This window comes from Ictidomys tridecemlineatus, chromosome 3, assembly GCF_052094955.1.
Source record: "Ictidomys tridecemlineatus isolate mIctTri1 chromosome 3, mIctTri1.hap1, whole genome shotgun sequence".
NCBI classification, from domain to species: Eukaryota; Metazoa; Chordata; class Mammalia; order Rodentia; family Sciuridae; genus Ictidomys; species Ictidomys tridecemlineatus.
In genome coordinates, this window is record NC_135479.1 from 3,312,333 (window position 1) to 3,338,776 (window position 26,444).

The following is a 26,444-nucleotide window of genomic DNA, read 5'->3' on the forward strand; positions in this document are numbered from 1 at the left end:
TGGAAAGAAACGGAAACTCTGGTGGGACCGGCTCAGAGAAGATGGTATGTCAGGAAAAGGGGCCTGAGTCTGGGGCTGCGGGCCCGCGGGCAAGTTGGTGGTGTTTGTTAGTACTTTCAAAGGACCATCCATGTCCAGGAGCATATGGGAAGAGACCTGTGTTTGAGAGAGAGAGAGAGAGAGACGGAGGGAAGAAAGACAGAACCCAGCCCTGGGAGGAAAACGTGATGCTCTCGTGGTTGACAACAACCAACTTGGCCCTCAAGAGAGAAGCAGACTCCTGGCTCTGGCGGAGGGCCAGTTTGCAACATAGTGGTAGTTCTGTAGCCATCCGTATTTAACTTTGTTACAAAACTAAAAGGTCCTAGAAAATAAAGTTTATCGGAAGACCAATGGAATGCCTAATTGTTACATGTGGCACACCTTAAGGAGGTGACCTAGTCTCTTAGTGCCCAAGTCTCTCTGTTATTGAAGCAGAAAAGCAAATCCACTCTCATGGTCTCATGGAGGAATGGATAGTAACACCAAAGAAGGGCCTTCAGCCCCTTGCCAGTGTCCTTCACGCCGCCTGGAGCCTTCCACCCCGGGCACTTCTTGTTTGGCCATGACTTTAGGGAAGATCCATTCCATGTGGGTTTGCTCACTGCTTATTAAGATTCTCTTTAAAAAGCCCCCTGTGGGCTTCTGGGAGATGCTCACACAGCAGCTGCGTTCCTGAGGCCACAAGGAAACCAACCCCCGTGTCCTTGGGGTTACATCCCAATTCTGGGGGTGCCTCTCTGCTCTTGTTCCCATCAGGTAGCCCTGGCTGCATCCAAAACATCCTGGGGGTGTGTCGTTTGTAGGTCATCAAAACCTTGGGCTCAATCCCCAGCATTAAAACCCAGAAGACTTAATATAAAAAAGCCCAGAATATCTCTTTGAATACTTCTGGAAATATACAAAGGTCGTGGTCCTGGAGGACGGGCCAGAATCTCCAGGATTGACGCAAGCCTGTGCCCAGAGACTCTGAAATGACCTCTGGGGGTGCCCAGAAGTATTGTCTGGGAAAGTCCCTTCCAAGTGACTGAGATGGGCCCTGCTCTGCGATGGCCAGGGTAGGTGGCTGAGCGGCTCAGCAGGGCCGCGGGCTTCTGACCCCCTCCTGCGCGTTTCTGCCCTTGTCTGCGCAGGCAGCCGGCGGGAGCGGATTCCCCGCCCGTCTGACACGTGCCCTCCTTGTCTTTCCAGATGTTCAAAGGCCCTGACAAGGACATAGAGTTCATCTACACGGCCCCCTCCTCGGCAGTGTGTGGGGTCTCGCTGGACGTGGGAGGAAAGAAGGAATATCTCATTGCAGGTGCGTGGCAGGGAGTGCTTCCCAGGGTCCCTTTTGTCCTAGTCCCTAACAGGGCCAGTCTGGCCAACTCACTGCTGCCCTCCTACCCAGGTCCTGTGCCCACGTGCTCTGGGCCACCACCCGCTTCCACACACCCCACGGGGCCCACTCTGTCCAGGACCCTCACAGCTTCCCCACACGAGTGTGCTGTTGTGGTCCCCATGTTACAGACGTGGGAAACCGGGGTGCGGCAGGTGGCCCGGGCACCTGGTTGCTGTTTTCAGTCAGGCGAGCTGGTTGTGGGAGCATTTCCACCCAGAACTCAGCAAATGCCCCAAACTGAGCTTTTCCTCCAGGAGGGTGGTGGCTGGACATTCCTCAGCACAGCCCCGCGACGTCCCTGCCAAAGGACGTGACCTGGGCTGCCTGCCCATGGGTGGGGCCCAGGTTCCCGATCAGCAGCTTCTATTGCTTTGCTCCTTTGGTTCAAGATTTGGAATTCTCATTGCCCCCACACCTCGCCCCGTGGCCCTCCTTTGACCGTCCACAGGGATTGCCCAGGAAACTTGGTAGGACCCCTGAGGCCCAGGCTGTGCGCAGACCAGCCGAGCAGGACCTGGAGGGCAGGGACCCAGGTGTCCGTGTTTCACAGCTCTCCCGAGAGCCTGGTGTGTGGCTAGGGCTGAGAGCCAACCTCTACCCAGAACCCTCGCTGCTCTCAGTCCAAGGCAGAGCCTCCTTCCAGAGGTGGCCAACAGCTGGTCAGCACACGCTCGGGAGGCTGTGCCTCGGCAGCTCGGACAGATGCCTCCTTTGCAAAGGGACCCTCGTGATGCTATTTTCATCTCCTGGGGTCCTTTGCGATCAGGCAGTACTGCCCCTTGCCCAGTGGTCCTGAGCATGGACCACTGCCCGCTATTGTGTGGGATGGAGAGTCCAGCCCACGTGGCCCTTTGGGGCAGTTCCTGGGGAGGGATGGTGAGCTGGGTTATGGTCAGCGGTTGGGAGCCCCGACTCACAGACTCTGCTGCAGACATGGCTCCTGCCCTGTTCCATGGCCCCTGAGAGCTTCCAGGAGCTGCAGGCCACAGAGAGGGCGAGGCCAGGGCCTTGCGTGGGGCTCACCACTGGTGATCCCTCTGTTTTGCTTACTCAGGGAACACGGGAGGAAAATCAGTTGGGCTCACTCCTTTTCTGGAAGGAACACAGGCCTCTGAGTCCTACCGGAGCCTTGGGAGTCTGTCAGGACAGAAGGCCAAATCATTTCAATGGCTACACGGACGCCCGTCCTCCACCTTGTCCATCAGAGCCTCCTTCGCAACTGCCAATTGTCCTGCACTGTCCCCACACACAGGTCCATCAGATAGTCCCCAGGCTCAGCAAGAAGATAGTTGTACAAAAACGCACTTGTTTGTTTTTTTTGTTTGTTTTTTTGTACTGGGATTGAACCCAGGGGTGCTCTACACTGAGCCAATCCCCAGCCCTTTCTATTTTTGATTTTGAGACAGGGTCTCCCTAAGTTGCTGAGGTTGCCCTTGTGATCCTCCTGCCTCAGTTTCCCAAGTTGCTGGAATCACAGGTGTGCACCACCTCACTACAACACATATTTCATAGGCTTGCTAAAACCTGAATCTGTCCAAATTGTAAAAAAGATAAAAGCGCTAGAATAGACAGTCTCGCAGGGAATGCATGCCTGTCACCTGGACTGCCTTCCATTTGCACGTTACCCAAAGCACATTTTCATTTCCTCACTGGCCATGGATAAAAGACACTTCTAAAATGCGTTGTATGTTGTTTAAAATTGCGGTAGAGTTTATGTGATATAAATTGACCATTGCAACCACTGCTAGGTGTACCGTTCCGTGGCTTTAAGGACATCACAGTGTTGTGTGACTCTCACTCTCCATTTCCAGAATTTCTTCATCATCCAAAACTGAAGCTGCCCCCATTAGCCAAGAGGTCCCCACTCCCCGCCCCACTCCCGCCTTCTGCTCTCCGTTCCTGGGTACTGGCCTGTTTCACACAGCGCAGCGTCCTCCCTGCCCAGCCCTGTCGTAGCGTGTGTCGGAATCTTGCTTTTTATGAACCTGCATTTTTAAGTTTTCAAAAACTGTGATGCTCTTCTCTGTGGGACCCCGTGCACGGTTTCACCTTGTTACCATTCCCGTTGACTAACTGAGGCGCTGCCCAGCATCTCAGAGAAGCGTCCCGAGGTTTCCAGGATGATGCAGAATCCATGGCACTGTGTGGCCGCAGGGGCTGGTACGACAGAGCGGGCAGGTGCATGCAGAGGGGGAAGCCGGGCCCCGATACCTCGGCCAGGTGACTTCACCTGTTGGTGCCTCCCAGGCCTAGGGTGGCACTGGGGACAATGACAGCAGTGTCTGCCCCCATGGTGGTTGTGAGGAAGAAGGTGGGGGTCACAGAGGCATGGGCACCCTGGGCGGGCCTTACTCAGAGGCAGCTAATAATTCACTTCTTAGATCCGAGGTGGCGGCGTCCTGTGAGCGTGTCCTGGCACCGAATGAAAAGCTGGTGCAGCGCTGGCCCTGTGTCGAGGGAGCTGGGTAGCAACACGGCAGAATGAGGGGAAGGGTCTGCTGGAAGGACCCTCAGTAGGAAGATGTCCTTGAAAAACTGCGACTGATTGTGTCTGGGACAGCACGAGGTTCCCTCTCAGGGCTCCGCTGGGTCTCTTCCCCGAGGACCATCTTTGGGACAGCTCAGTGACAAGACTGAGCCCATAACCCAGTCACTCTCTTAGTCAGGGCTCTTGGCTCCGTCCTGCCGTCCATGGGAGGGAGCAGGAGTGAGGCCATCTCCCGCTGCGGCTCACTCAGCCCGTGACTGAGAAAACTCTCTGATCCAACTCGCCACGTGCACAACTGTCAGGTGACTCCAGGCGAATCTGGCCTTTCCTTCCTGAGGCACAGAACCGAATCCAGTTCTCTGGAGTCAGGATGGGTCCCTTAGTCAGGGGCTAACCAGAAATCACGGGGCACAGTCAGCCACTCAGGGCTGGCTGTGGCCCCAGGAGCGACCGCAGGGCCCGAGGGGACCCACCTCCTCCCAGGCTGGTGACTCAGCTTCACGTGTCGAGTCGGGCACCACGAGACCGCGTCCAGGAACTCCTACAGAACGGGCCTGTGATTTTCTTCTCCCGTCCTCTTCTCTGAGAGGAAGAGTAAACATACAAGTCTTACTTACACACTTGAATTCATTCCTGTTTTTCTGTATCCAAGACTCATGCTTTGCTTTTTTCCAAGACAGACATAAATTAAATGTGGCAAGAGATGCCCAGGCCATGGAAGCCCAACCGAGTCTCCATCAGACTAAAGGGTGTCCTCTGACACCCCAAGAGTGCACCTTGCCCAGCCCGAGGGCCACTGAACACTGAATTTGCATTTCGCCTCCACTTCTCCCTTTGCCGGTCCTCCGAGGCAGGGGTGATGGGAGGGCAAGACGGAAGAGGAAGACAGCTGCAGAATGCAGGATAAGAAGCAGATAGTGGCCAGGGCCCACACCCCAGTCAGAGAACTTTCAGTGGAAAATGACCACATGCAAGGAACTGTGGGTCGAAAAGGGTCACAACACAACCCTGACCCTTTGTGCTTGTGACCTGGCTGGGAGCTAGAAGCGTAGGAGACCAATGCTGTTGTAAGGTGGGATAAGAGTGCCAGCTGAGTGGACAGTAGAAGCCACCATAGAGATTTGGAGGGCACGGCTGAAAAGGAAACTCAGCCTGTCTATGGTAATGGGGACCTTGGGTGAGAAGGGGCGGTGGTACACCTGTACAGGTGGTAAGTGCCAGAGGACACCGGGACTCAGGGATGGACCATTGGCCACCTCTACTTCACTCTTTCCTTCTCTACCCCCAACTCATAAAAAATGGCCCCAGGTCTAGAGGGGGAAATAATCAAGTATCTATTTTTGACCTGTGCAAGGCCACCTAAATGGTTTTCTTTTTTTTTTTTAAAGAGAGAGAGAGAGAGAGAGAGAGAGAATTTTTAATATTTATTTTTTAGTTCTCGGCGGACACAACATCTTTGTTGGTATGTGGTGCTGAGGATTGAACCCGGGCCGCACGCATGCCAGGCGAGCGCACTACCACTTGAGCCACATCCCCAGCCCTAAATGGTTTTCTTTTTAAGTTATAGGACTTAGCATACATGACACAGTAATAATATGCTTTTTGTTTTGTTTTGGTCCTGTGGATTGAACCCAGGGATGTTCTACCACCAGGCTATTTTCCCAGCTCTGTGTGTGTGTGTGTGAGTGTGTGTGTGTTTTGGGGGGTGGGTTTTTGTGTGTGTGTGTGTATTTTTCATATTTTGAGACTTGGTCTTATTAAGTTGCTGAGGCTGGCCTCATGCTAGGGATCCTCCTGCCTCAGCCTCCTGAGTAGCGGGGATGACAGGTGAGTGCCACTGAGCCTGGCAGTAGTACTGCTTCCTGATCCCTCTCCTTCACAGAATGTCATATAAATCTAAACAGATAAAAGGGCAAATTGAGCTCCCAAAAGTAAGAGGATCAGCTTACACAGAATAAAAGCATGAGAATTCAGACCCAGGGGGGTTGCAGCATGGAGCAGTATGCCAGCCCCGTGGATGTCTCCCGTGCCCACTCAACCCCACACAAGCCCCTCGTATTTCCCAGGGTGCAGACGGCAGTCTCGCTATTCAGGATGGGGAGCGGCCGACCAGCTGCACTGGTACTTTTCTATCTGTGGATTCTCCAGAGCTAGCTGTGCCCAAGGTCCTTAAGCTGATGCTGATGCTTTGTGGGCAGAGGTGCTCAGGGTTCAGCTTCAGCTGCTTGCCTCTCAGGGCCTCTCTGTCAGCTCTGCCAGGCTCTGCGCCCTCCCTGGGCCTGCGTGTCTCTTGACAAGGTGCCATGGTAACGGAGCTGGAACAGTTTCTAAAGGACCTCCAGAGGCGCCGTCAGGTTCTGTCGTGCGCTGCAACACTCTTGTTTGTTCTTTTTCCCCTGTGTGGCTAATGCCAGGCTGTCACCAACAGTGATGTCTTCAGCAAACAGAGGGCGGGAGCAGAGTCCTGAGTCAAGGAACAAGCAAGGAACAGTGCCTCCTTGTGCCCTGGGAAGGGAAGTTAGGGCAGATCTCTAATTTTTAAAAAATTCCACGAATTTGCTCCAAATGCAGGATTACAAACTCGACATCAAATGGGAGAAATGCTCATGAATAAATATGGCTTGGTGACAGTAAAACCGGGAGCAAGATGACCTGTAATACCACAGGCTCCTCGGTGTGTCCATCAGCATGCGTTAGAGTGTTGAGAGGAAGAGGACCCGGGCAGCAGCAGATAATGAAGACAGGAGGTTTCTTTCCTTTGTTTTTTTTCTTGCAGCTTTTAAGTTTTCTACTGTGAATGTGTATCATCTTAAAACTCAGAATATAACAGTCTGTGTATTCATAAAAACCTCAGCACCCAGAGCTGCTTCCAGATTTGGGAGATGGGTGGAAGGAGGTGATCTCTCCCTGAGCACGTGATTCCCATCTGTCCACAGGAAAGGCCGAGGGGGATGGCAAGATGCACATTACCCTCTGTGACTTCATTGTGCCCTGGGACACCCTGAGCACCACCCAGAAGAAGAGCCTGAACCACAGGTACCAGATGGGCTGCGAGTGCAAGGTGAGCAGGCCTGTGTCTTCCTCGGCTTCCACTGCGTCTCCAAGTGGACAGCTGGGGTATGGGTCCCCAGCTACCCAGGCCCCTCAGTCCACAGGGTCCTGACTGAAGAGCTGAAGAGAGGCTGGCTGGGGACACAGCCTTGGACCCTGGTCCCTAGAGAGCCCTGAGTTGCATCTCTGACAAGGGACATTTGCAGAAGGGGATTTGGGTGGGCATGCTGAAGTTTGTCCCTGCAGCCTCTAGCAAGTCAAGTCTTGTAGGGAAAGGAATTCATGAGAAGGGCCGGTCCTACAGACCTACGTGCAGACCCTCGTGAGCCAGTGCCTCAGGCATGGGAAGGGCTGGTCCTACACACATACAGGTGCAGACCCTCATGAGCCTGGGGAGCCAGTGCCTCAGGCTCCGCGGGTTTCCCAGCATCCCTGGCAGTTCCCCACGGAGCTCCCTGAATGCGTGGGTTCTATTGAGAATGCCTGTCTCCTTCTGCTGCTGGGGGTGCTGGGCAGAACTGTAGCCATGCAAGCCCTCAGAGGCAGCCAAGGCGGGGGAGGGCTTCCCTGGGGCTCCCGGGCTGGGATTCTGCTGTCTCCAGTGCCCTGGCACTTCCCTGCCCCTTCCTCTTCCCCAACACAGGAAGCATTGCTGGGGCATCTCTCCATGTTCCCAGAGTGTGCTGGCTGAGCCAGGCTGCAGGAGTAGCCTGTGCTGGTCAGAGCTGGCCATGGGGCCTCCTCCCCTTCTTGCTGGTGCCCATCCCTTAGCTTGGGCAAGGTGCAAGGTGTGAATTGCAAACCCATGATGTCAGCTACATGCACACCAAGCACAGTGCTCTGCACCCAGCAGACATCAAAAGCCAGCTCTTCCTTTATCTCTGTACAGCCACAAAGGTGGTGACCCTCTTGTGGCTGAGAGTTCCATTGCGAAATGCAAGTTGCTTGTCATCTCGGAGCTCACGCTGGAGAGTAAGGAAAGGACCTTCTTATTTGACAGGGATCTGTCTCCAGGAAATTTCTTTTTTTTTTTTTTTAACTGGGAATTGAACCAGGGGCACTCAACCACTGAGCCACATCCCCAGCCCTATTTTGTATTTTATTTAGAGACAGGGTCTTTCTGTTGTTGCTGTCGCTGCTGTCCTTGTACCTCTAGGAGGGCAGGCTAGCTGTAGTTGTCTCATTGTTAAATGAAGGTGGACAGGAAGGCAGGAGGGGGCAGACTGGTCTTGGCCTTCCCCAGGCGGCCGCCTGCCCTGTATGGAGAGTGTGGGACTCAGTAAGATGTTGTCCTTGAACACCTTTGGTGGCACATGGCTGGGCTCTGGATGTCCCCTGAGTGGCCTTGGCCTCTCTGATTCTTCAGTCCCCAACTAAATCTGCCTGCATGTGTCTCCAGATCACCCGCTGCCCCATGATCCCATGCTACATCTCCTCGCCGGACGAGTGCCTCTGGATGGACTGGGTCACGGAGAAGAACATCAACGGGCACCAGGCCAAGTTCTTTGCCTGCATCAAGAGGAGCGATGGCTCCTGTGCGTGGTACCGCGGGGCGGCACCCCCCAAGCAGGAGTTTTTCGACATCGAGGACCCGTAGGCAGGGTGACCACAGCCCTGTGGCCAAGCGAAAAGCCTCCGAGGGTTTAGACTGGTCCAGCTCTGACATCCCTTCCTGGAAACAGCATGAATAAAACAGTCGTCCAAGTGGGTCCACGTTAGTATGGTTCTGCCCCCACCCCCGTTTTCCTCTGAACACACTTGTGAGTCTGGAGGAAGAGATGGGCCAGGGTCCCTCCCACACTCCCTCCATCCACCACCTGGGCACCGTGTGTCTTGGTCTTTGATTTTTGGGTACAGGCAGGGGTGGGACCCACAGACTTCCTGCCCAGGCATCTTTGTCCCCATCACAGATGCCAGGCAGGCAGCCTGCAGGGGTCTCCCCAGCCTGGTTAGGGCAGAGCCTGGAAATGTGCGTTTTGCAGAAACTCCTGAGGGTCATTGCAAGACTGTGTAGCAGGCCTACCAGGTCTTTGTCATCCTGAGAGGGGCATGTCCACCTCTGGCCTAGGGTGGCAGTCCCTGCCCCCTGCAAGTGTCCCCCATCTTCCCCGGGCCCATCGCAATCTCCTAGCACGTGTGACTCCCTCGGGACCAGGAGTAGCCCTGGAACTGGTGGCTCGTTCTTGGAGGACTCGATCCTGGGAGTTTGCAGAATTCCTCCTTCAGGGACTTGGAGGGAGAGGCCCTCGCTGAGCCATGCTGCAGCTCTAGGCAAGGCCTTTCAGTCCTGCACTGCAGACCTGCGAAGCCCTGAGCTGGGGCAGGTCCAGGGCTGGGGTGCGCCCGGCTGCTCTTAGAGTTCTGTCCTGAGCTTCTCGGGTTGCTCTGGCCTCCTTCCCACCTGCTTCCCCCAGGGCAGTGTATGGCTGGCCACCCGGCTCCCTGTTTGTGCAAACTGAGGACATGATCTTGCTGTGCCCCGGCAGGCTTAGTGAAATCTCCCTCCAAGATAGATAATCATGATTCCGTGCAGATTTCTCCAAGTGATGTGAGCTAAGCTTATTAAGATGTCCCAACCAGGGCACCCAGGCAGCTTGTGTTCAGGCCCTCGGGGCACTGTGGCCTGTTTTAACAGACATCTCATTTTTCTAAAGATGAATTCTCAGATAATATGTGAACCTAAGTGGCAGGTATGCCAAGGCCTGCTTGCTTTCTTATGTCACACAGATTACCCACTTAAAACCCTTCAGAGGGAACTGGGGAGCCGACTTATTCCCTAGAAATGGTCTTCTGATGCCAATAAAATAGGGGTTCAAGTAGGCAGAACTTTCTCAGTCACAATACAGTCGGCCTTCTTTCTCCTTCTACCCATGCTGTAAAGATACGCTCTTCTGGGGACACACATGATGCTAACATAGACCATATGCACACACACAGAGTGACGCTGAAGCCAGCCACCCCCCACCCTGGCCCCAGGCCCCCGTGAGAGTCCTTCTGCAAAATGCTTCCAAAGTCACCACCATCTAAGCCTGTTCTATTCTGCAGCGACCCCAGAACAACCGTAAGACTCCTGACCCCCGAGGGGCTGCAGCCCCCATGCCCACCCGGGACCTGGTCAGCACAGAACTTGCCGACTCCCCTTTCTAGGACAGACCGGGAGAGCATCCAGGAATCAGCCCCTGCCTTGGGGGCGTTTTCATGCTGTACAGTGATGTCCAGTTGGTGAGATGTCACGATGGACCAGTCCGTGTGATTTCAGTGTATACACCACCACCAGACCCCTGCAGTCAATAGAACACCCCGCCCTGTTTGCTTCCTGTATGGTGATATCATATGTAAGATTTGCTCCTGTTTCTGCTGACTTCTTCAATGTTTCGGGTTGTTTCTGACATCCGCTGTAACCATCCCCATGATGATTTCTTTTTTAATTACCCTTGGTAGGTGTTAGACTTGCACTTTTAAAAAAAAACGGTTTCTGCATCGAGGAAGCATTGGACCCAGAGTGGACATTGTGGCGTGTAGCTGGCCTGTGGTGGAGGGTCCCTTCAGACCTTCCTGAGCATCTTTGCTCTTTCCACCGCCTTGCTTCTATTCTCTGGTTCGGATAATTGCAAAGTATCTTTGAGTAGGTTGGTCAGGAAAGATGGCCTTTATATTTGGATTTCTGACCATGCCAAGCAAAGTGCCCAGTGGCAGCGGAGGGCCAGGCCGCTCCACACCCTCACAGTGGACAGCCATGATATTTGTACAGGTGAAGAAGGATCTCATTTGGCATTGTTTAATTTATGGTGTCTTCTAAGCACTGCTTTTCTCTCCCTTTATTCTTTTCATCACGCAAGCAACTCAAAATATTTAAAATGAAGTTTACATCGTAGTTGTGTTCAAATCTTTGCTTGATAAGTATTAAGGAATATCAGACTTGCTGCCGTAATTTAAAGCTTTGTTGATTTCATTTGTTTTTGTTTGGATTTTTATGTTGTTGTGGGGGGAGCAAAGTGTTCTTCGTGCTGGGATGTGAAGTCCAAGACCCCCCTGTGCTGGGAGCACGTGAGAGTCGTGGAGAGTCAACCTGCAGACTGCGCATGTCTCTGCTGCTTTGTATCATTTTTGAGTGACCGCTCCGTCAATGGACAATAAACAGTATTATCAAAGAGACTGCTGGTTCGCTCTGTGTGTCTGATTCGGACGTTCAGCACTGCCACTGTCTAGCTCAAGGAGGGGCCAGGCACTGTCTGGCAGGCACAGGGTCCTGTGTCTGAGGAAACCTGTGAGGCTATCGTGCTTTGAAGACATGGCAGACAGAAGGGAAGACAGCTCTTTTTCCTTTTTGGTACTGGGACTGAACACAAGGGTGCTCTACCACTGGGCCACATCCCCAGCCCTTTTTATTTTGAAAAAGAGTCTGGTTAAGTTGCCCAGGCTGGCCTCCAACTTGTGATCATCCTGCCTCGGCCTCCTATGTCAATGGGGTCACAGGTGTGCACCACCACGCCCAGCCAGAACTATTTTTAAACATGTCCAAAATGTTTTTATCACACCTTAATCACCTACTTAGTATTTATTAATGTCGTCAAGTAACCTAGTCAGTGTTTTGACATCTCCAATTATCCATGAATGCCTTTTGAAGCTCTATTGCTCTGAGTCAGGACCCAGATAAGCCTCACTGGCTGCAATCAGTTCATGCTGTGGTGTAGGTTTGGTTTGAGCATGCCCTGCAAAGCTGTGTGTGCTGGTCCTCAGTGTGGACATTAAGACATGGGGTGCAGTAGGGTCATACTGGCCCCTCCCTGCTCTCTGACCTCTCCCTCTTGCTTGAGTTCCCACCATGATGCCCTCCAGCATGATAGGATGCAGCCAAGGGGGCCCTCACCAGAGGCCACATTAATGCAGCTCCCCAAATTTCAGCCTCCCTGTGAGCTAAACAACTCTCTTTTCTTTACAAATTAACCCTCTAGCCTTCATGCAGAATTTGTTATTCTGGAGCAGTGGGAAGAATTGTTTCCCACTCTACACAGCTAAGCAGTGCAGTCAGCAGAACAAAGTTTGTTCCCTCATCTCTTCCATAAGACATGTGAACACCATCCACTTAACATCACCCATGCAGGGTATTTGGATGGTTTTCCCCTGTGAAACAATACCTGGGGCACTACAAAGAACTAATATTTTTTTAAAAATTAAAATATTAAAAAAATATTTGAGGGAAGTGGCTCAGCTGCACATAACAGTAACACAGAGACTTTCAGTGTCACACAAATGGCTTTGCCTGGAGTTTGTGGCCTCTTTAACCTATAAGCCACCTTAGGGGTCTCAGCAAACAACACACAGAGGATGGCTACTTATTTCATTTATGGATGTATTTAGGTCAAATATGACTTTAAAAGAAAACAGCAAAACTTCTTAGGGAGATTTTCAAACATACACAAAAACAAAACAAAATCCCACAAAGAATGGTATAACAAATTCCATGTGCCCCTGATTCCAGTTTAAGAAAAAAAAAATCCAAGTTTTGTTGGTCTTTGTAAACAATTTTAAATCCATCTGAGGATTTACACACTGGGGTGCCCAGCTGCTGCTAGTCCCCATCACACTTGCTCACCCTGTGAAAGAAAGTAAGGGGGACAACTGGAGCAGCCAGCCAGCAGACTGTAGGTCCTAACTGCAAATACAAGATCCAGGCTAGACAGCCAAGGGGCTGGTGGGGGTCAGGGGCCACCAGGACGGCTGGTGGAAGAGTCTTGAGTCTGGTTACTGCACACCCTAGGAGAGCACTATTTCTGTCCATTAGTAGGATTATAGGATGGGAAAGATTGCAGTCCTTTAAATGCCCTAAAAATATCTTTAAAGTACCCTACCAGTGGACATCTTTACCTTACTTAACTTTAATAAAAAGGTGTTCGTTTTTATCACAGGTGATTTGCTGTGACCACAGACTTTGCCTTAACACTGAAGTTCTTGGATGGGTGGTCTGCCTGTGGCCTTGGGGTCCAGCTGTGAGAGGACCCCTCACTCGCCTCACTGCTGCCTTGAATCTTTTACAGTGAGAGGCAGAGCTTTGATATAGGGGAATTATTTTGGTCTCTTAGCAACTTTTCTCCTCCAAGAAACAAATTGACTGTTGAAAACAAGACATTCAGAAACAAAATGATATGGAGATTTTCATTCTGTGACAATCAAGAGGAGTATTCTAATGAAAATAGCCAAATAAAACGTTAGACAAATCCATGTTTGAGCCTGCAAAAGAAGTGGGGTTTGGGTCAACATCAGAGAAGGGTGTGAAGGTAGATTTGAGGTGGGGTGCAGAAGTCATGCTGCCTATCTATCTAGAAATAAAGAGGCTGGGCTGGGTTAAAAAAAAAAAAAAGTATGCAAAGCAATAGTTAGCCTGAATAAAACCCAGGCCTCCTCATTTCCCCACCAGTTGCCGGCTTCCTAGCTCAGAACACATACAGGGAATCACCCGTTTTATACAATGTATCAGGACTTGAATAGGGAGAGTTGTCTCTGAGTCCTTGAATAGAGCCCACTCTGGTCAGGGGACAGGAGAGTGGTCAAGAAGCAAAGAGTAAAATCTCAAATTAAAACTTTTAGCAGAATGGGGTTTGTTTGTTCCTTTGGGTAGTGGGGACTGAACCCAGGGGTGCTTTACCACTGAGATGGCTCTGCAGACTTTTTTTTTTTAAAACAGGGTCTCACTAAATTGCTGAAGCTGGCCTAGAACTTGCAATCCTCCTGCCTCAGCCTCCTGAGTTGCTGGGATTACGAGGGTGACCCACCACACAGGGCAAATAAAGAATTCCTACACAGAGGACACAATTTTAATCTCAAACTATTGCAGTTTTGTTTTTGCTTGTTTGCTTTTCCAAAGAACACTAGCATCTAAGTAACAAACGTGAGGCGAACTTTGTTCAATCACATCTATGCCCTCTCTCCCTCTTCAGTCCTGGCTTATAGGTGTGTGGAGGGACTGGAGATCAGCTCCGGGCGATGCGCTTGTGGTCTCGCCTGGCTCATCACTCTACTTATCAGCCAAGGAACACAGGGATCATGTACGCAAGTTCTACCTTTTGGAAAAAAACAGTTTATGCCTGTGCTGCTCTGGTAGCTCCTGAAGTCGGGCCAGGGGCCGCTCTCTCCACCTGCCTTGGAGAAGGGGACAGGAAAGCCCATCAGGTCCAGGGCTAGGGAAGTTTTAGAAATATTGCAAAGGCGATCCCCGTCTGTAACTCTTCGGCCGAGGCCTCCACGTACAGTCGTGTAGGGAAAAACGATCGGAGGTGACGGCTGGGGTTGGAGGATCGTGCTCAGGTATCCAGAGACTTCAAAAGCTGAAAACCAAAACCGATCCCTCACCCCAGGAGCCAGCTCCCCGGTACCGGGCTCATCGCGGGGGAGCTGCGAGCGTGCCTTCCTTCCCAATGGCACAAAGCCCGAGTCGGCCAGGCGCCGCTCTCTCCGCAAGGCCAGGTGACAGGCAGGAGCCCCTCCCGCGCGTGAGAGGCTCGCCGCCCTCCTCCGCTGGCCGGCCCGGGGAGCCCCCGCTCTGCGCCTCGGCTAGCGGCAGCCGCCGGCCCAAAGGCACGCCGTGGACCCGGAAGTGGCGGTGCCGCGAGAGCTCGGCGGAAACCGCTCGCGCCACGGCCCGGGGGCGGGGCGTCTCGGCTCTGCGCGCTTGCGTCACTGCGTAGGCTGGCGGGACCTCCGGACCGGGAGGCGACGCTGACGGAGCGTCAAGCGGCGGTGGGCGGATCCAGGGAGAGGGCCCAAGATAGCCCCGCCTCTTAAAGCAGCCCGGGCCTCTCGGTGCCGGCCAAGAGCGGCCGCAAAGTGCGACTCCTTTAAGCGTCCCTGTGACACGTGTGTGAGGCGCTGGAGGCCCGGATGGTGCGCGTGCGGCCCGGGCCGAGGAGACGCCAGCGCTGCGCGGGCCTGCTGCAGGCCGCTGGGGGCCAGGTTAGGCTGGGGCCGGGCGGGGCGGGGCGGGGCGCGGCGCAGGCCCACGAGGGGGCTTCCGCCGGGCCTGGGGCGCGGGAAGGGGTGGCGGGGCGCAGGGCACTCGGGGCGCTCGGAGAAGGCGCGGGCGCGCTTCCGCCCGGGTCCGGGATGTCCGCGGTGCGCCGGGAGATGCGGTGTCCACGAAGGGCTCGGGAGGACCCCGCGGAGGGCCGTGAGGGTCCACGAGGGGCTCGGGGTGACCCCGCGGAGGTCCACGAGGGGCTCGGGGTGACGAGGGGCGCGCCGGGGGATGCGCTGTCGGATGCGCTGTCCGCGTGGGGCTCGGGGTGACCTCACGGAAGGCCATGAGGGTCCACGAGTGTCTCAAGGTGGCCTGGGGGATGCTCTGTCCACAAGGGTCTCGGGGTGACCCCGGCGATGGCCACGAGGATTCACCAAGGTCCTGGCACGACCCAGGGAGCACCAGGAGGTTCGCTGTCTCCGAGGGGCTCGGGGTGACCCAGTGGAGGGCCATGAGGGTCCACGAGGGCCTCAGGGTGACGTGGGGCGTGACAGGGGATGCGCTACCCGCTGGGGTCTCTGGGTGACCCCACCGAGGGCCAAGAGGATCCACAGAGGTCTTGGGATGACCCAGGGAGCACGGGGGCAGGGGATACGCGGTTCCGAGGGACTTCAGAAGAACCTCAGGGAGGGCCCGAGGCCGAGCCTCAGTGAAGAGGTGTGAGGCCATGGTCCATGCAGGGATTGGTGTGGGCCCGGGGAGAGCTGTGTCATCAGGGGTCGGTGGTGTCTTCAGAAAAGTCTTGGGTCCTGGATTGTGCAGTCCAAGCACGGATTTGCTGTGACCCTGCAGGGATGGAGGGCACAACTGGACCCAGGTAGGAGCCAAGGGCAGGGGAGAAAGTAACAGACTGTGTCCAGTTGGGCAGCCTTTACCCACAAAAGTATCCTTTATCCAGGGACCAGACTTTATCCAGGGCTAGGTCAAAGTGGGTTGAGAGTGTTTTGTGTGTGGAGCAGAGACGTGAGATACGAGAAGGTAACCTTCCTCATGGTCACCATGGAAGAGCGCAGTGATGAGACCTGGCAGGAGGTGTGGCTTTAAAGTGCCAGTTGCTTATGATGGGTTGGTTGTATGACATGCTCCCTAGAGCCCTTAGTACCAGAGTACTATCCTAAAACAGACAGGAGAGGGAAGAGTACCCCACTGCACACATAGTCCTGTTTCTGCAGTGGATGCCAAGAAGCAGGCTCCAAGGAGACATTGGCTCTGCCCAGGATGCATGGGGTGTCTGGCAGGCCCCTCTAAGGGGCCCCAAGGAGGCCCCAGCCCTCTTGTCTTGGGCTGGTCTTGTGAATCTTGAGTGCATTTTATCTTGGAAGTGAATTTAAAGGGAAGAGGGAGGGAGAGAATGTATTTAAGAGGCTTTGTTACAAGGAGGCTGCACTTGAGTCATCTCAGAAGCAGAAATGTGTGTCTAAGCTGTAAGCTGTTCTTGGACTGCAAGAAGTCTGGACTGCAGAGAGCATCTGTGCTAAGAAGGATGCACACCAGAGGCTGGCTGGTGATTGCAAGAATATGTTTCTTGGTTCCTACACCTCAGAGAGTGAGCAGTTTTTAGGTCATTACTTAATGTTTCAGGTGGAGTTGGAGATATTGATCTTTCTGCCACAACTTGAAAAATTGTTGAAAATATTCGACTCTGCATTAGATAGTTTGTTATCCATGATGGAATTTGATTAAATTTCCTGAGTGTTTGCTTAATCCTCTAGCTAGGTAGCTTCTGAACGTGAGCTAGTGGACCCATATTGGTCCAGGACAGGATTCTCATCTGGCCATGGTAAGGTGTGAAATCATGACCCAAAAAAATCCCAGTGACGTTTCGGGGAGGGTTTTGGAGGAATGGATGTCATCTCTTTGCAGATTGTCCCTTATTCTGAGTTCATTCCATTATGGGGTTTTTTGGTGGGGGATGTTGATAGGGTTTTATTTAAGGGTGGGATGGAAGGTATGAGATTTGCTGCACAGCAGCCTGGGTTGGGGAGAGCTAATCAGGATTGGTCAGGCAGCTACTGAAGCTGAGCACTGGGGCCATGTTCCCTCTATACTTTGTATGTTTGAATTTTTGCTGTAAACATTTCTAAGCACCTTAATTATATATTAATTAACTATAGATAGAAGTTAAAGTCTATACCTAGTAAAGTAAAAGCTTGACAACTTTATTATTACCCGTTACTCTTTGGAGATAAGATTTAAACTTTAGTGGACTGGCAGGTGTGGAGAGTGTCAGGGTAAAGATGTGGAGCAGGTAACAGTGTCCTCCTTGTGTGTACATTGCAATAATTTGTGGTTGGTTAGCACAGTTCTCTGGACGTATCCTGAGCTTAGCCACAGAGATATCCCTTTAACCTTAATGATGACTTTGTCCTGGTAAAAGGTCGCAATTCCCACACAGCATTCATGGAAAGACTGAAGAGACAGCAGGGAAGAGTCATCCTGGGTCATGGTCTCACTGCTTGCCCACAGGTGCTGACACCCTTTCTGGACTCTGCATGTGGCTGCATTGGCGACTGAACAGGCCATCCTCTGGGAGTCCCTGGATTGAAGTGCCCAGTCAGAGAACTTGATTCCCCTCTGTTGGGGGAGCAGCCCACCTCGGCCAGGCATCCCAGGTGAGCCTGCAAAGGTTTGAGTGCCTCTTTCTTGCCTGTTTGCTGAGTGCGCCCAGCTGAGTTAGTTGCTTTGGCAAGAAGTCTCAGATAATCCCCACTCGGCAGTTTCTGGTGAGGACACCAGAGCGCCGTGCTTTCTTTTTTAAAGAATAACTTCCTTGGATTTCTCTTCTTGTATGGAATTAGGGGGCCCACGGTAAGAGATTTGAAAGACTTAATTAGAGATCCATGGATTCACTAGGTCAGACTTTGGGGTGTAACTAGCTAATTCCCTAGGCACTCCTAGTTCGGGGTACCCTGGGAACTCTCATTTGTCTGGAGGGAGTGAGCAGTTTCAGGGACAAGTTTTTCTGACTCAGTCTAAGCTTTGGCTAGGACAGGGGGTGGGGAGCAGGGTGATGTGGGTGGAGCTGGCTGAGGTGAGGGAGGGATTTCCCTCCTTGCAGAGTCTGCACCTGCCAGTGGTGGCAGGCCCAGTGTAACGAGCCCGCTCTCTAGTCCCTGCAGCCAGCTTCCCACCTGTTTTTGTCTGTATTTTACAATCCAAGAACAGGAGATCTTGTAAAAAGTACTCGTCCCTGGATGGGTAGTTAAAGATGACAGAGTGACCCAGACTGGCTACCTTTAAAACTTGTATCCCCTCCTGCCTACTTCTCCTTCCTTGCTATTTGAAAGAGGTGGGAGAAACTTTGTCTAACATTAGGTGTCTTGTACATGCTATTCCAGGTCTGATCCTTTGTTCTTTTCTCACTTCTTCATTTTTTAAAAAATTACTTTGTTTCCTTTTTGGTTTTGTTCCCTTAGTTTTAGATGATTTGTACATACAGTGATAGAAATATGATGAGAGCCACAAATGTAAAAGTTTTACTGCAGCCACATTGGAAAAGTAAAAAAGGGAGGTGAAGTTAATTTTCATTTTTTTAAACCCAATATATACAAAATATTATCATTTTGACATGTAACCAGTTTCTGAGATGTTTTGCATTCCTAACTAAGCCTTTAAGTCTGGTGGCGTGTTTTCTGCTGGGGACTAGCCTCATTTCCCGTGCTCAGGAGACTCGTGGTCCACGGCCTTCTTCTGAAGAGCATAGGTCTACAGACATGTGCCCATCCCCTTGTGTGCTGATCCTTTATTACAAGGCTATATGTGTGTAAGTAACCAGAGCATGTATGCAACTAAGTGTTTCCCTGCTCTTGAGCCCTGTGTTGTCCCTTTGAAGGAAATAGCCTGACTTGTAGACATTTGGTGTATATTGATTGAGGGCTCGAGGCAGGGTGGCCTAGCAGCCCAGATGCTATCCCTGGGCATTCTCAGCTCTTTGTGCACTTGTCTTGAGTTTTTGGTACCAGGGATTGACCCCAGGGGTGCTTAACCATTGAGCCACATCCCCAGCTCTTTTATTTTTTACTTTGAGACAAGGTCTCACCGAGTTGCTCAGGGCTTGCTGAGTTAGTGAGGCTGGCCTTGAATTTGTAATCCCCAGCCGCTGGGATTATAGGCGCTTGCCACCTTGCCTGGCTGTACATGTATCTTGAGAAGTGAAGTACGGACTCTCATGGGTCTGTGTCTTCCTGTCTCATGCTTCCTTGTAGGATGGTAGCTGACCAGGGAAGCTTTTGTGATGGCTAGATTCCATGATGACCAAGCGGAAGCTCTTATTCCTTGGACATAGTGATTGTAGATTTGTGTTCCTTCTAGTCCCCACAGGAATGCACCATGCCAATAGTCGATAAGTTGAAGGAAGCCCTGAAACCCGGTCGCAAGGACTCGGCTGAGGATGGGGAACTGGGAAAACTCCTGGCCTCCTCCGCCAAGAAGGTCCTTTTACAGAAGATCGAGTTCGAGCCAGCCAGCAAGAGCTTCTCCTACCAGCTAGAGTCCTTGAAGAGCAAATACCTGCTGCTGAACCCCAAGACGGAGGGCGCCAGTCGCCCCAGGAGTGGAGATGAGGCTCAGGCCAGGAGACAGGGTATGGACATGCAGGGCACAGGCAGGGAGGCCTCTCTCGGTGTTGGCTGAGTGGTGGGCCCACTGTGGGCACTAGAATGTCACAGGGAGTGCTGGACTTCACGTGGGGTCCATGGGCATCGGTTGTAGATGTTTCTAGGAAGATGGTGTGACCTAGGGGTTCTTCATAACAAACTCCCCCTTTCCCCCCACCCCGCCACCTCCAGTGATCTCTTGCCCTGGGTTTAATAGAATTGAAAGCCAAGCTTGGAGGTAGAGAAATGAGGTAGACTGCATGTGGCCATAACTGGGCCCTGTGCCAAGGCCCAGATCCTTCATCTCCACAGGGGTCTGAATTCTAGAACTGAGCGGTCAGGAAGCCCCTGGTGTGACTGCTCACTCTGAGCTGGCTCCCTGGGGTGTCCAGTCCTGGGGGTACTAGTGCCCTCCAGTGAGCTGTTCTGACCAACCACATGCTAAGAAAATGTCTAGGGTTCTTTTGGGGTCTGCCTGTGTAGACTTATTTGTCTCCGTTTCTTCCCTTGTTCCTTTTTTCTTTAGGGAGTGAGCGCCCGTGTGGTAGTGATGGAGTCCCAGCCCCACAGAAAGTGCTCTTCCCCACAGAGCGCCTGTCTTTGAGGTGGGAGCGGGTTTTCCGAGTTGGCGCAGGGCTACACAACTTGGGCAACACCTGCTTCCTGAACTCCACCATACAGTGCTTGACCTACACACCGCCTCTGGCCAACTACCTGCTTTCCAAGGAGCATGCACGGAACTGTGAGTGGGGGCTGGCATTACGGGGTAACTGAGCTAGTGGAACCATTCAGTCTCCATCAGAGAAACCCGTACACTCAGGCACTGTTAAAGATAACACCTGGATCACCCTGGTGGAGTTGCTGATGTGTAGTAACTGTTAAAACCCACCTGGAAGGGGAGCACACCTGCAGTCCCAGCTGCTCAGGAGGCTAAGGCAAGGGGACTGTGAGTTTAAGGCCAGCCTGGACGACATCGTAGGGCCTCCTCTCAAATTAAAAAAGCCCACATTTTAATTGGATTTGCTGTAGAATAGGATGTGCAAGTTTGTTTGTGTTCTCCAAACTCTTCTGAAGGTGATTACACAAACAGAAATGAAGGTTTGCAAAAGATAGCCCCAAAATACATATATTCAATTCTGTATACCAGTGTTGTACGTACACTATAAAACATGTCTCGGGCTGGGGCTGTAGCTCAGTGGTAGAGCGCTTTCCTCTCACGTGTGAGGCACTGGGTTCGATCCTTAGCACCACATAAAAAATAAATTAATAAACAGATATTGTGTCCATCTACAACTAAAAAAGTATTTAAAAAAAAAAGTTTCAAAGTAGAAGTTAAAATGATTTAAAATATGACATCAAAAGCCAGGTGTGGGGCTGAGGTTGTAGCTCAGTGATAGGTGGGGCCCTGGGTTCAATCCTCAGCACCACATTAAAATAAACAAATAAAATAAAGGTTTAAAAAAAAAAAAAAAGCCAAGCTTGGGGCTGGGGTTGTAGCTAAGTGCTAGAGTGCTTGCCTAGCATGGTGAGGGACTGGGTTCAATTCTTAGCATTGCATATAAATAAATGAGTAAAATAAAGGTACATCAACATCTAAAAAAAATACTTAAAAAAAATTCCAGGTGTGATGGGGGTACCTCTGTAACACCAGCAACTTAGTGAGACCCTGTCTGTAAAGGAAAAGTTAAATGGTCTAGGAGTGGAGCTCAGTGATTAAGCACCCCTGGGTTCAGTCTTCAGTACCAAAATTAAAAAAGATTTAAAAAAGGATCAAAAGTCCGAGGAGTCTTTTTAACTATTAAAGACAGTGAAGGGGCTGAGGTGGTGGCTCAGTGGTAGAGCACTTGCTTACCATATGTGAGACACTGAGTTCGATTCTCAGCACCACACATAAACAGATAATATTATATATAAAGTAAAGGGCTGGAACTGTGGCTCAGTGGTAGAACGCTTGCCTAGTATATGTGAGGCACTGGGTTTGATTCTCAGCACCACATAAAAAAATAAATAAATAAACGTTATAAAAATATTTTTTAAAAATGAAGCAAATGACTTCAGCATCAGACTAGGATGATATCATGGGTAAGGGTTTTTTGTTTTGTTTTTTTCTTTTGTGCTGGGGATCAAACCCAAGGCCTCACATGCATGCTAGGTAAATGCTGTACCCCTGAGCTACATCCCAGCCCTTATAGGTAAGTTCTGTGAACTAAATCATGCCGATTCTTCACAAAGTCATCTAGAAAATCAGAAAAGAAAATATTCCCCTCCTTGTTCTGGAAGGTTCTTATAACTTGGATTTCAAAATTAAGGATAATATGAGAAAGAAAATTAATAATCTCATGAACTAGGTTTAAAATTCTAGATGAAATACTAGCAGACTGAATGGTTTTTCAGAACATGAGCGGGGGACTATGAAGGCATTTTGCTGCCAGGAAATCTCATGAAGTTGCAGGGCCACAGCACTGTAGCTGAGGACCTGGAGCTGGCCTGCAGGCCTGCCTCCCAGTCCTGCTGGGAGTCTACCTGCCTTCTCTGTGCCCCCTGTCCTAGGGTGCAGAATAGCATCATCCTTACAGAGTTGTCACGAAGCTCAGGTGGCTATGTGAAATGCTGAGCGCAGGGCTGGGCACACAGAAAGTGCTGTATAAGTGACTGCTAATTTTGCTACCTATGCAATTAATTGCTTTATTAATGAAGTGAAAGAGAAAAGTCAGTTGAAAACATTCCTAATTAAAAGAAATACAACTCTTAGCAGAGTAGTAATACATGGGCATTTCCTTACCCTGATAAAAGCACAAGTGCTAAAAAAAACACAAAAGGCACAGAGCACCATTCTAAAGAAGAAAGTCCTGGAAGTGTACACTTCAGATCATGGTGAGGCATGTGTGGCTGCCCTCACCACCTCTGTTTAGGACCGTGGTGCTCCTGGCTGGGTGCAGTGGCACTGGCCTGTAGTCCCAGCAACTTGGGAGGCTGAGGCTGGGGATTGCAAGTTCAAGGCCAGCCTCAGCAACTTAGGCTTTGAACAACTTAGTGAGACCCTGTCTCAAAATAAAAAATAGGGCTAGGGATTAAACTCAGTGGTAGAACACCCCTAGGTTCAATCCCCAGTGCCAAAAAAGAAAGAAAGAAAGATTGTGTTGCACCTGGCCAGAGCAGTGGCATATAGGAAAGGAGGGGAGAGTACTATAATAATTTGAAAACATGTGAAATCAAGAGAATATGTAGACAAATTAGCAAGAGGAATTTGGCAATGTGACTAGACATAAAATCAACATATAAAATTTAGCTGAATTTTTCTATACCAAATAAACAATTTACTATCTTAAAAAAATAGCAACATAAGCAATAAAGGCTAGACCTAAATTTAGTGAGGTGCATTGGAAAACCTTCACTGAAGGACATTAATTGACAGCCTACCTGAATGGACAGAAAGTTGCCTTAACAGGAGAGAGACTTCTCATTATAAAAATGTTGGTTTTCAACGGGTGTGGTAGTACAGAGACTCGGGAGATTGAGTCAGTAGGATCCCAAGTTCAATTCAGCAAGGCCCTAAACATCTTAAGGAGACCGTCTTGAAATGTAAAAAGGGCTTAAGATGTGGCTTAGTGATAAAGCACCCAGGGTTCAGTCCCCAGTACTAATGAAAATGTTGTTTTTTTTCCCCAGATTTGTAGATTAATGTTCATCCAGTTGGTTCTAAAATTTAATAGAAAAGCAAGGGACCAAAAATGGCCAAAATACCATTTATTTGCTGGTGGTGTGTGTTTTGCTGGGAATGAAACCCAGGACCTGGCACATGCTAGGCAAGGGCTGTACCATTGAAGTAACATTTCCAGACCTCAGAGGCACTTCTGAAGAAGACGTCTATGAGAAGGGATATGTTCTACCAAATAGAGGCTTGCTGTATAGTCTCAGAGGTGAAGCAGTCATAGTGTTAGATGTAGGAGGGATGTCCTGACCAGTGGAGTAGAACGGAGAGCCCAGAAGCAGGCCACATACCCATGGATATGTGGAGGTGCAGACTGACTGTACATAATCGTACTTGGGTCTGTCATTTTAATAACTGGAATCAAAACAAACACTTTGCTTTACCTAGATAGACACTGACACAGGGTTTTGATATCAATCATTTGCAAAAGAGAAGAGTGGATGAAAAACAGTATCAAAAGAAAAACTCAGTGCATTTAGAATAAATGTAGGTAAATAGTTTTTTTTAAAACTCTGCTGATGTTATCTTTTGAGAGTCTCCTATCTAAAGTCTTTCTTTTTTAATATTTATATTTTAGTTGTACTTGGACACAATACCTTTATTTTATTTATGTACATGTGGTGCTGAGGATTGAACCCAGAGACTCGCATGTGCTAGGCAAGCACTCTACTGCTGAGCCACAACCCCAGCCCGGTAAATAGTTTTTTGACCTTAGGGGATTTCTTAAAACTTAAAGCATGGATCATTAAAAAAAAATTGGTAAACTCAGATGTATTAGCTTTAAGGACTTCTGTTTATCAGAAAACAAATATATCTTGGCATTGACAAAGTCTGTGTAGGGAATGCCAAGACATAGTGAGTTAAAGAAAATTAAAAGACCAGTTACAAGCCTGAAATGAACAAACAAAGCATTGGTGTTAAGAATGTATAAAGAACTAAAAATCAACATAAAAGATTGTTAAAAAATAGATAAAATTGCTAGGCGCAGTGGCACACGCCTGTAATCCCAGTGGCTCCGAAGGCTGAGGCAGCCTCAGCAAAAGTGAGGTGCTAAGCAATTCAGTGAGACCCTGTCTCTAAATAAAATACAAAATAGGGCTGGGGATGTGGCTCAGTGGTCTAGTGCCCTTGAGTTCAATTCCCGGGAACCCACCACCACCACCACTACCACCCTGCCTGCCAAAAAAAAGATAAAATTGCTGGATGAGGTGGCACACGCCTGTAATCCCAACAGCTTGGAAGGCTGAGGCAGGAGGATCACAAGTTCAAAGCCAGCCTCATCAACTTAGCAAGACCCTGTTTCAAAATAAGAAATTAAAAGGGCTGGGCATGTGGCTTAGAGGTCAAGTGCCCTGTGTTTAACACCAGTACCAAAACAAATAAATAGATAAGTAAAATAAAATAATAGATAAAATTAGAAGAGGCAATTCAAGGTATCAAAGAAGCACATGCTATGATGTTCAGCGGGGTAGTCCTCGAGGAGGTCATGAAAATCACAAAGGGTATCATTTCTCTCACCTTTGTGAGTCATAAAAGTTCAGAGGTTCAGTATGATTGTTAGGATGAAGCTCAGGGATTCTTTTTATACTCCCAGCCTGAACTAGCATGACTGCTTTGGGAAACAGTATGGCATTAACTTTCACAAAGTCTATCACCCGGCAATTCTGCTCCTACAGCCAGGATCTAGCATGGGTGTAAAAATGTCTGCTGGTATAGTCCTGGCTCCTTGATGGCTGAGGCAGGGGAATCACTCAGGTCTGCTAGTGAGACCCCACCTCAGAAAGTCTTAAAATGAAAAATAGAAAACATCATAAAAATATCTGCAGCAAAAGACAGCAAGCAAAAGCCCAACCACAGAGCAAGGCAGAGCTGACAGGCAGCTTCTGAGGGTCCTGCACAGGAGAGATCCCCGGGAGTCAGGTGGTGTGACTCCTCCTCATGTCGCTGACATGCAGACCGGGAATGGAGCATTGAGGTGCACGTGTATGTGGAAGGAAAGGGACCAAGAGGATAGGTGAACAGTTCAGAATCAGGAAACGAGAGTGGAACCAGAGGCAGGGGCATGGAGAAGGCAGGAGCAGAGCTGGGGCAACGTTGTGGGGCTGTGTGCTGAATGCAGGGGGTGGGTTCTCTTGTGAAAGAGAGCAACGGGAGGTGCCGTATGGTGCAAACAGCATTAGTGAGTGCACACAGCCACGGAGGGCCGGGGCCACTCCGTGCCCTTCGAGGGTGAAACTGGTGCTTCCCACTGGGACCCACCCTGTTTCCAGTAGTCTCCTTGGTGACTTGGAGGTTGTCCAGGTGGCCTTCTGAGTGTGCTTTGGCAGGTGTCCTTGTGTTTCTCTCTGGCTCTGGCAGTGAGACAGTGAGGTCGTGCTGCCATCTTCCTCCTGCTGTCTCCCTACAGAGCTAGCTGTCTTCCATTCCGGGTTTCTCTGCACGAGTATTTTTTGAGCCATTTTTCTGCTTTGTGATGATGAATGTAGTTAAAGTAGGTCACGTCTCTAAGTCCTGGTGACGTGCACAGGTAAGTGGCATGGATCGGTAGCAGGCCTATGAGTGAACAGTTGTGTTGTGGTCAGTGCCTCTGGGTGGACTGCCCACTCTTCCTCCTGTGAGCAGCACTGGCTGCCCTAGTGGAGGCTACTGCCACTCTGAAGTATTAATGCATGCAGTGTCCCGGCATTCTGTGTAAGATGTATGGAGAAGAGGCATGGTCCTTCCTCCCTGCACCCCACCCATACCTGAGAGGGCCCCGTGGGACTGGGCTGTGCGCTATCTCTCCCAGTGCTGCTAGAGGAGCCCTGAAGGTGGAGGCTGCACTGCACCAGGGGCCTCCTGAGCAGCAGTGAGATGGAAGACCAGCCCGTGAGCAACCCCAGAGGGACACAGGCAGGCCCTGAGCAGCAGTGTCCCTGAAGTCCTGGGAGTCACTTTTGAGTTATGGTTTTATAAATTGCATGAAAAAGTGTTTGTCCCTGTACGACTTAATCTCAGACACTGCCAGGGTTTGGGGAAACTGCACCTTAGGTTATACCTTGCTCTGTTTAAGGGGTGTTGTGTGAGGCTGGGCATTAGTGGGCTCCCACATGGTGAGGGGACACACACTTTCCATACGCCTTTCCTATCCTCATTAAGGTTAGATCTTGAACAGAAGGGCTTTT

The 26,444-nt window shown here is 50.6% G+C and overlaps 2 protein-coding genes across 8 annotated transcripts in view; both read left to right on the forward strand.

Moving 5' to 3' along the window:
- Window positions 1-11,114, forward strand: part of Timp2 (TIMP metallopeptidase inhibitor 2) — a 43,598-nt gene extending 32,484 nt beyond the window's left edge. The window contains exons 3-5 of the mRNA XM_078041538.1: window positions 1,231-1,339; window positions 6,845-6,969; window positions 8,359-11,114. Coding sequence (XP_077897664.1) covers window positions 1,231-1,339; window positions 6,845-6,969; window positions 8,359-8,556 — 432 coding nt within the window. The 3' untranslated portion in view covers window positions 8,557-11,114. The remainder of the gene's footprint in view (window positions 1-1,230; window positions 1,340-6,844; window positions 6,970-8,358) is intronic.
- Window positions 11,115-14,759: 3,645 nt separating this feature from the next.
- The window catches only part of Usp36 (ubiquitin specific peptidase 36), a 33,930-nt gene continuing 22,245 nt past the window's right edge, over window positions 14,760-26,444 (forward strand). For 4 of the 7 annotated variants that reach the window (XR_013435846.1, XR_013435847.1, XM_078041532.1 and 1 more), the window contains exons 1-4: window positions 14,760-14,909; window positions 17,440-17,585; window positions 19,285-19,555; window positions 20,095-20,310. Coding sequence is in view for 4 of the 7 variants with exons in the window: in XM_078041532.1 (XP_077897658.1) it covers window positions 19,303-19,555; window positions 20,095-20,310 (469 nt within the window). In the remaining 3 variants the exon portion in view is untranslated. The other 3 variants (XM_078041534.1, XM_078041533.1, XM_078041536.1) reach the window with 3 other exon arrangements.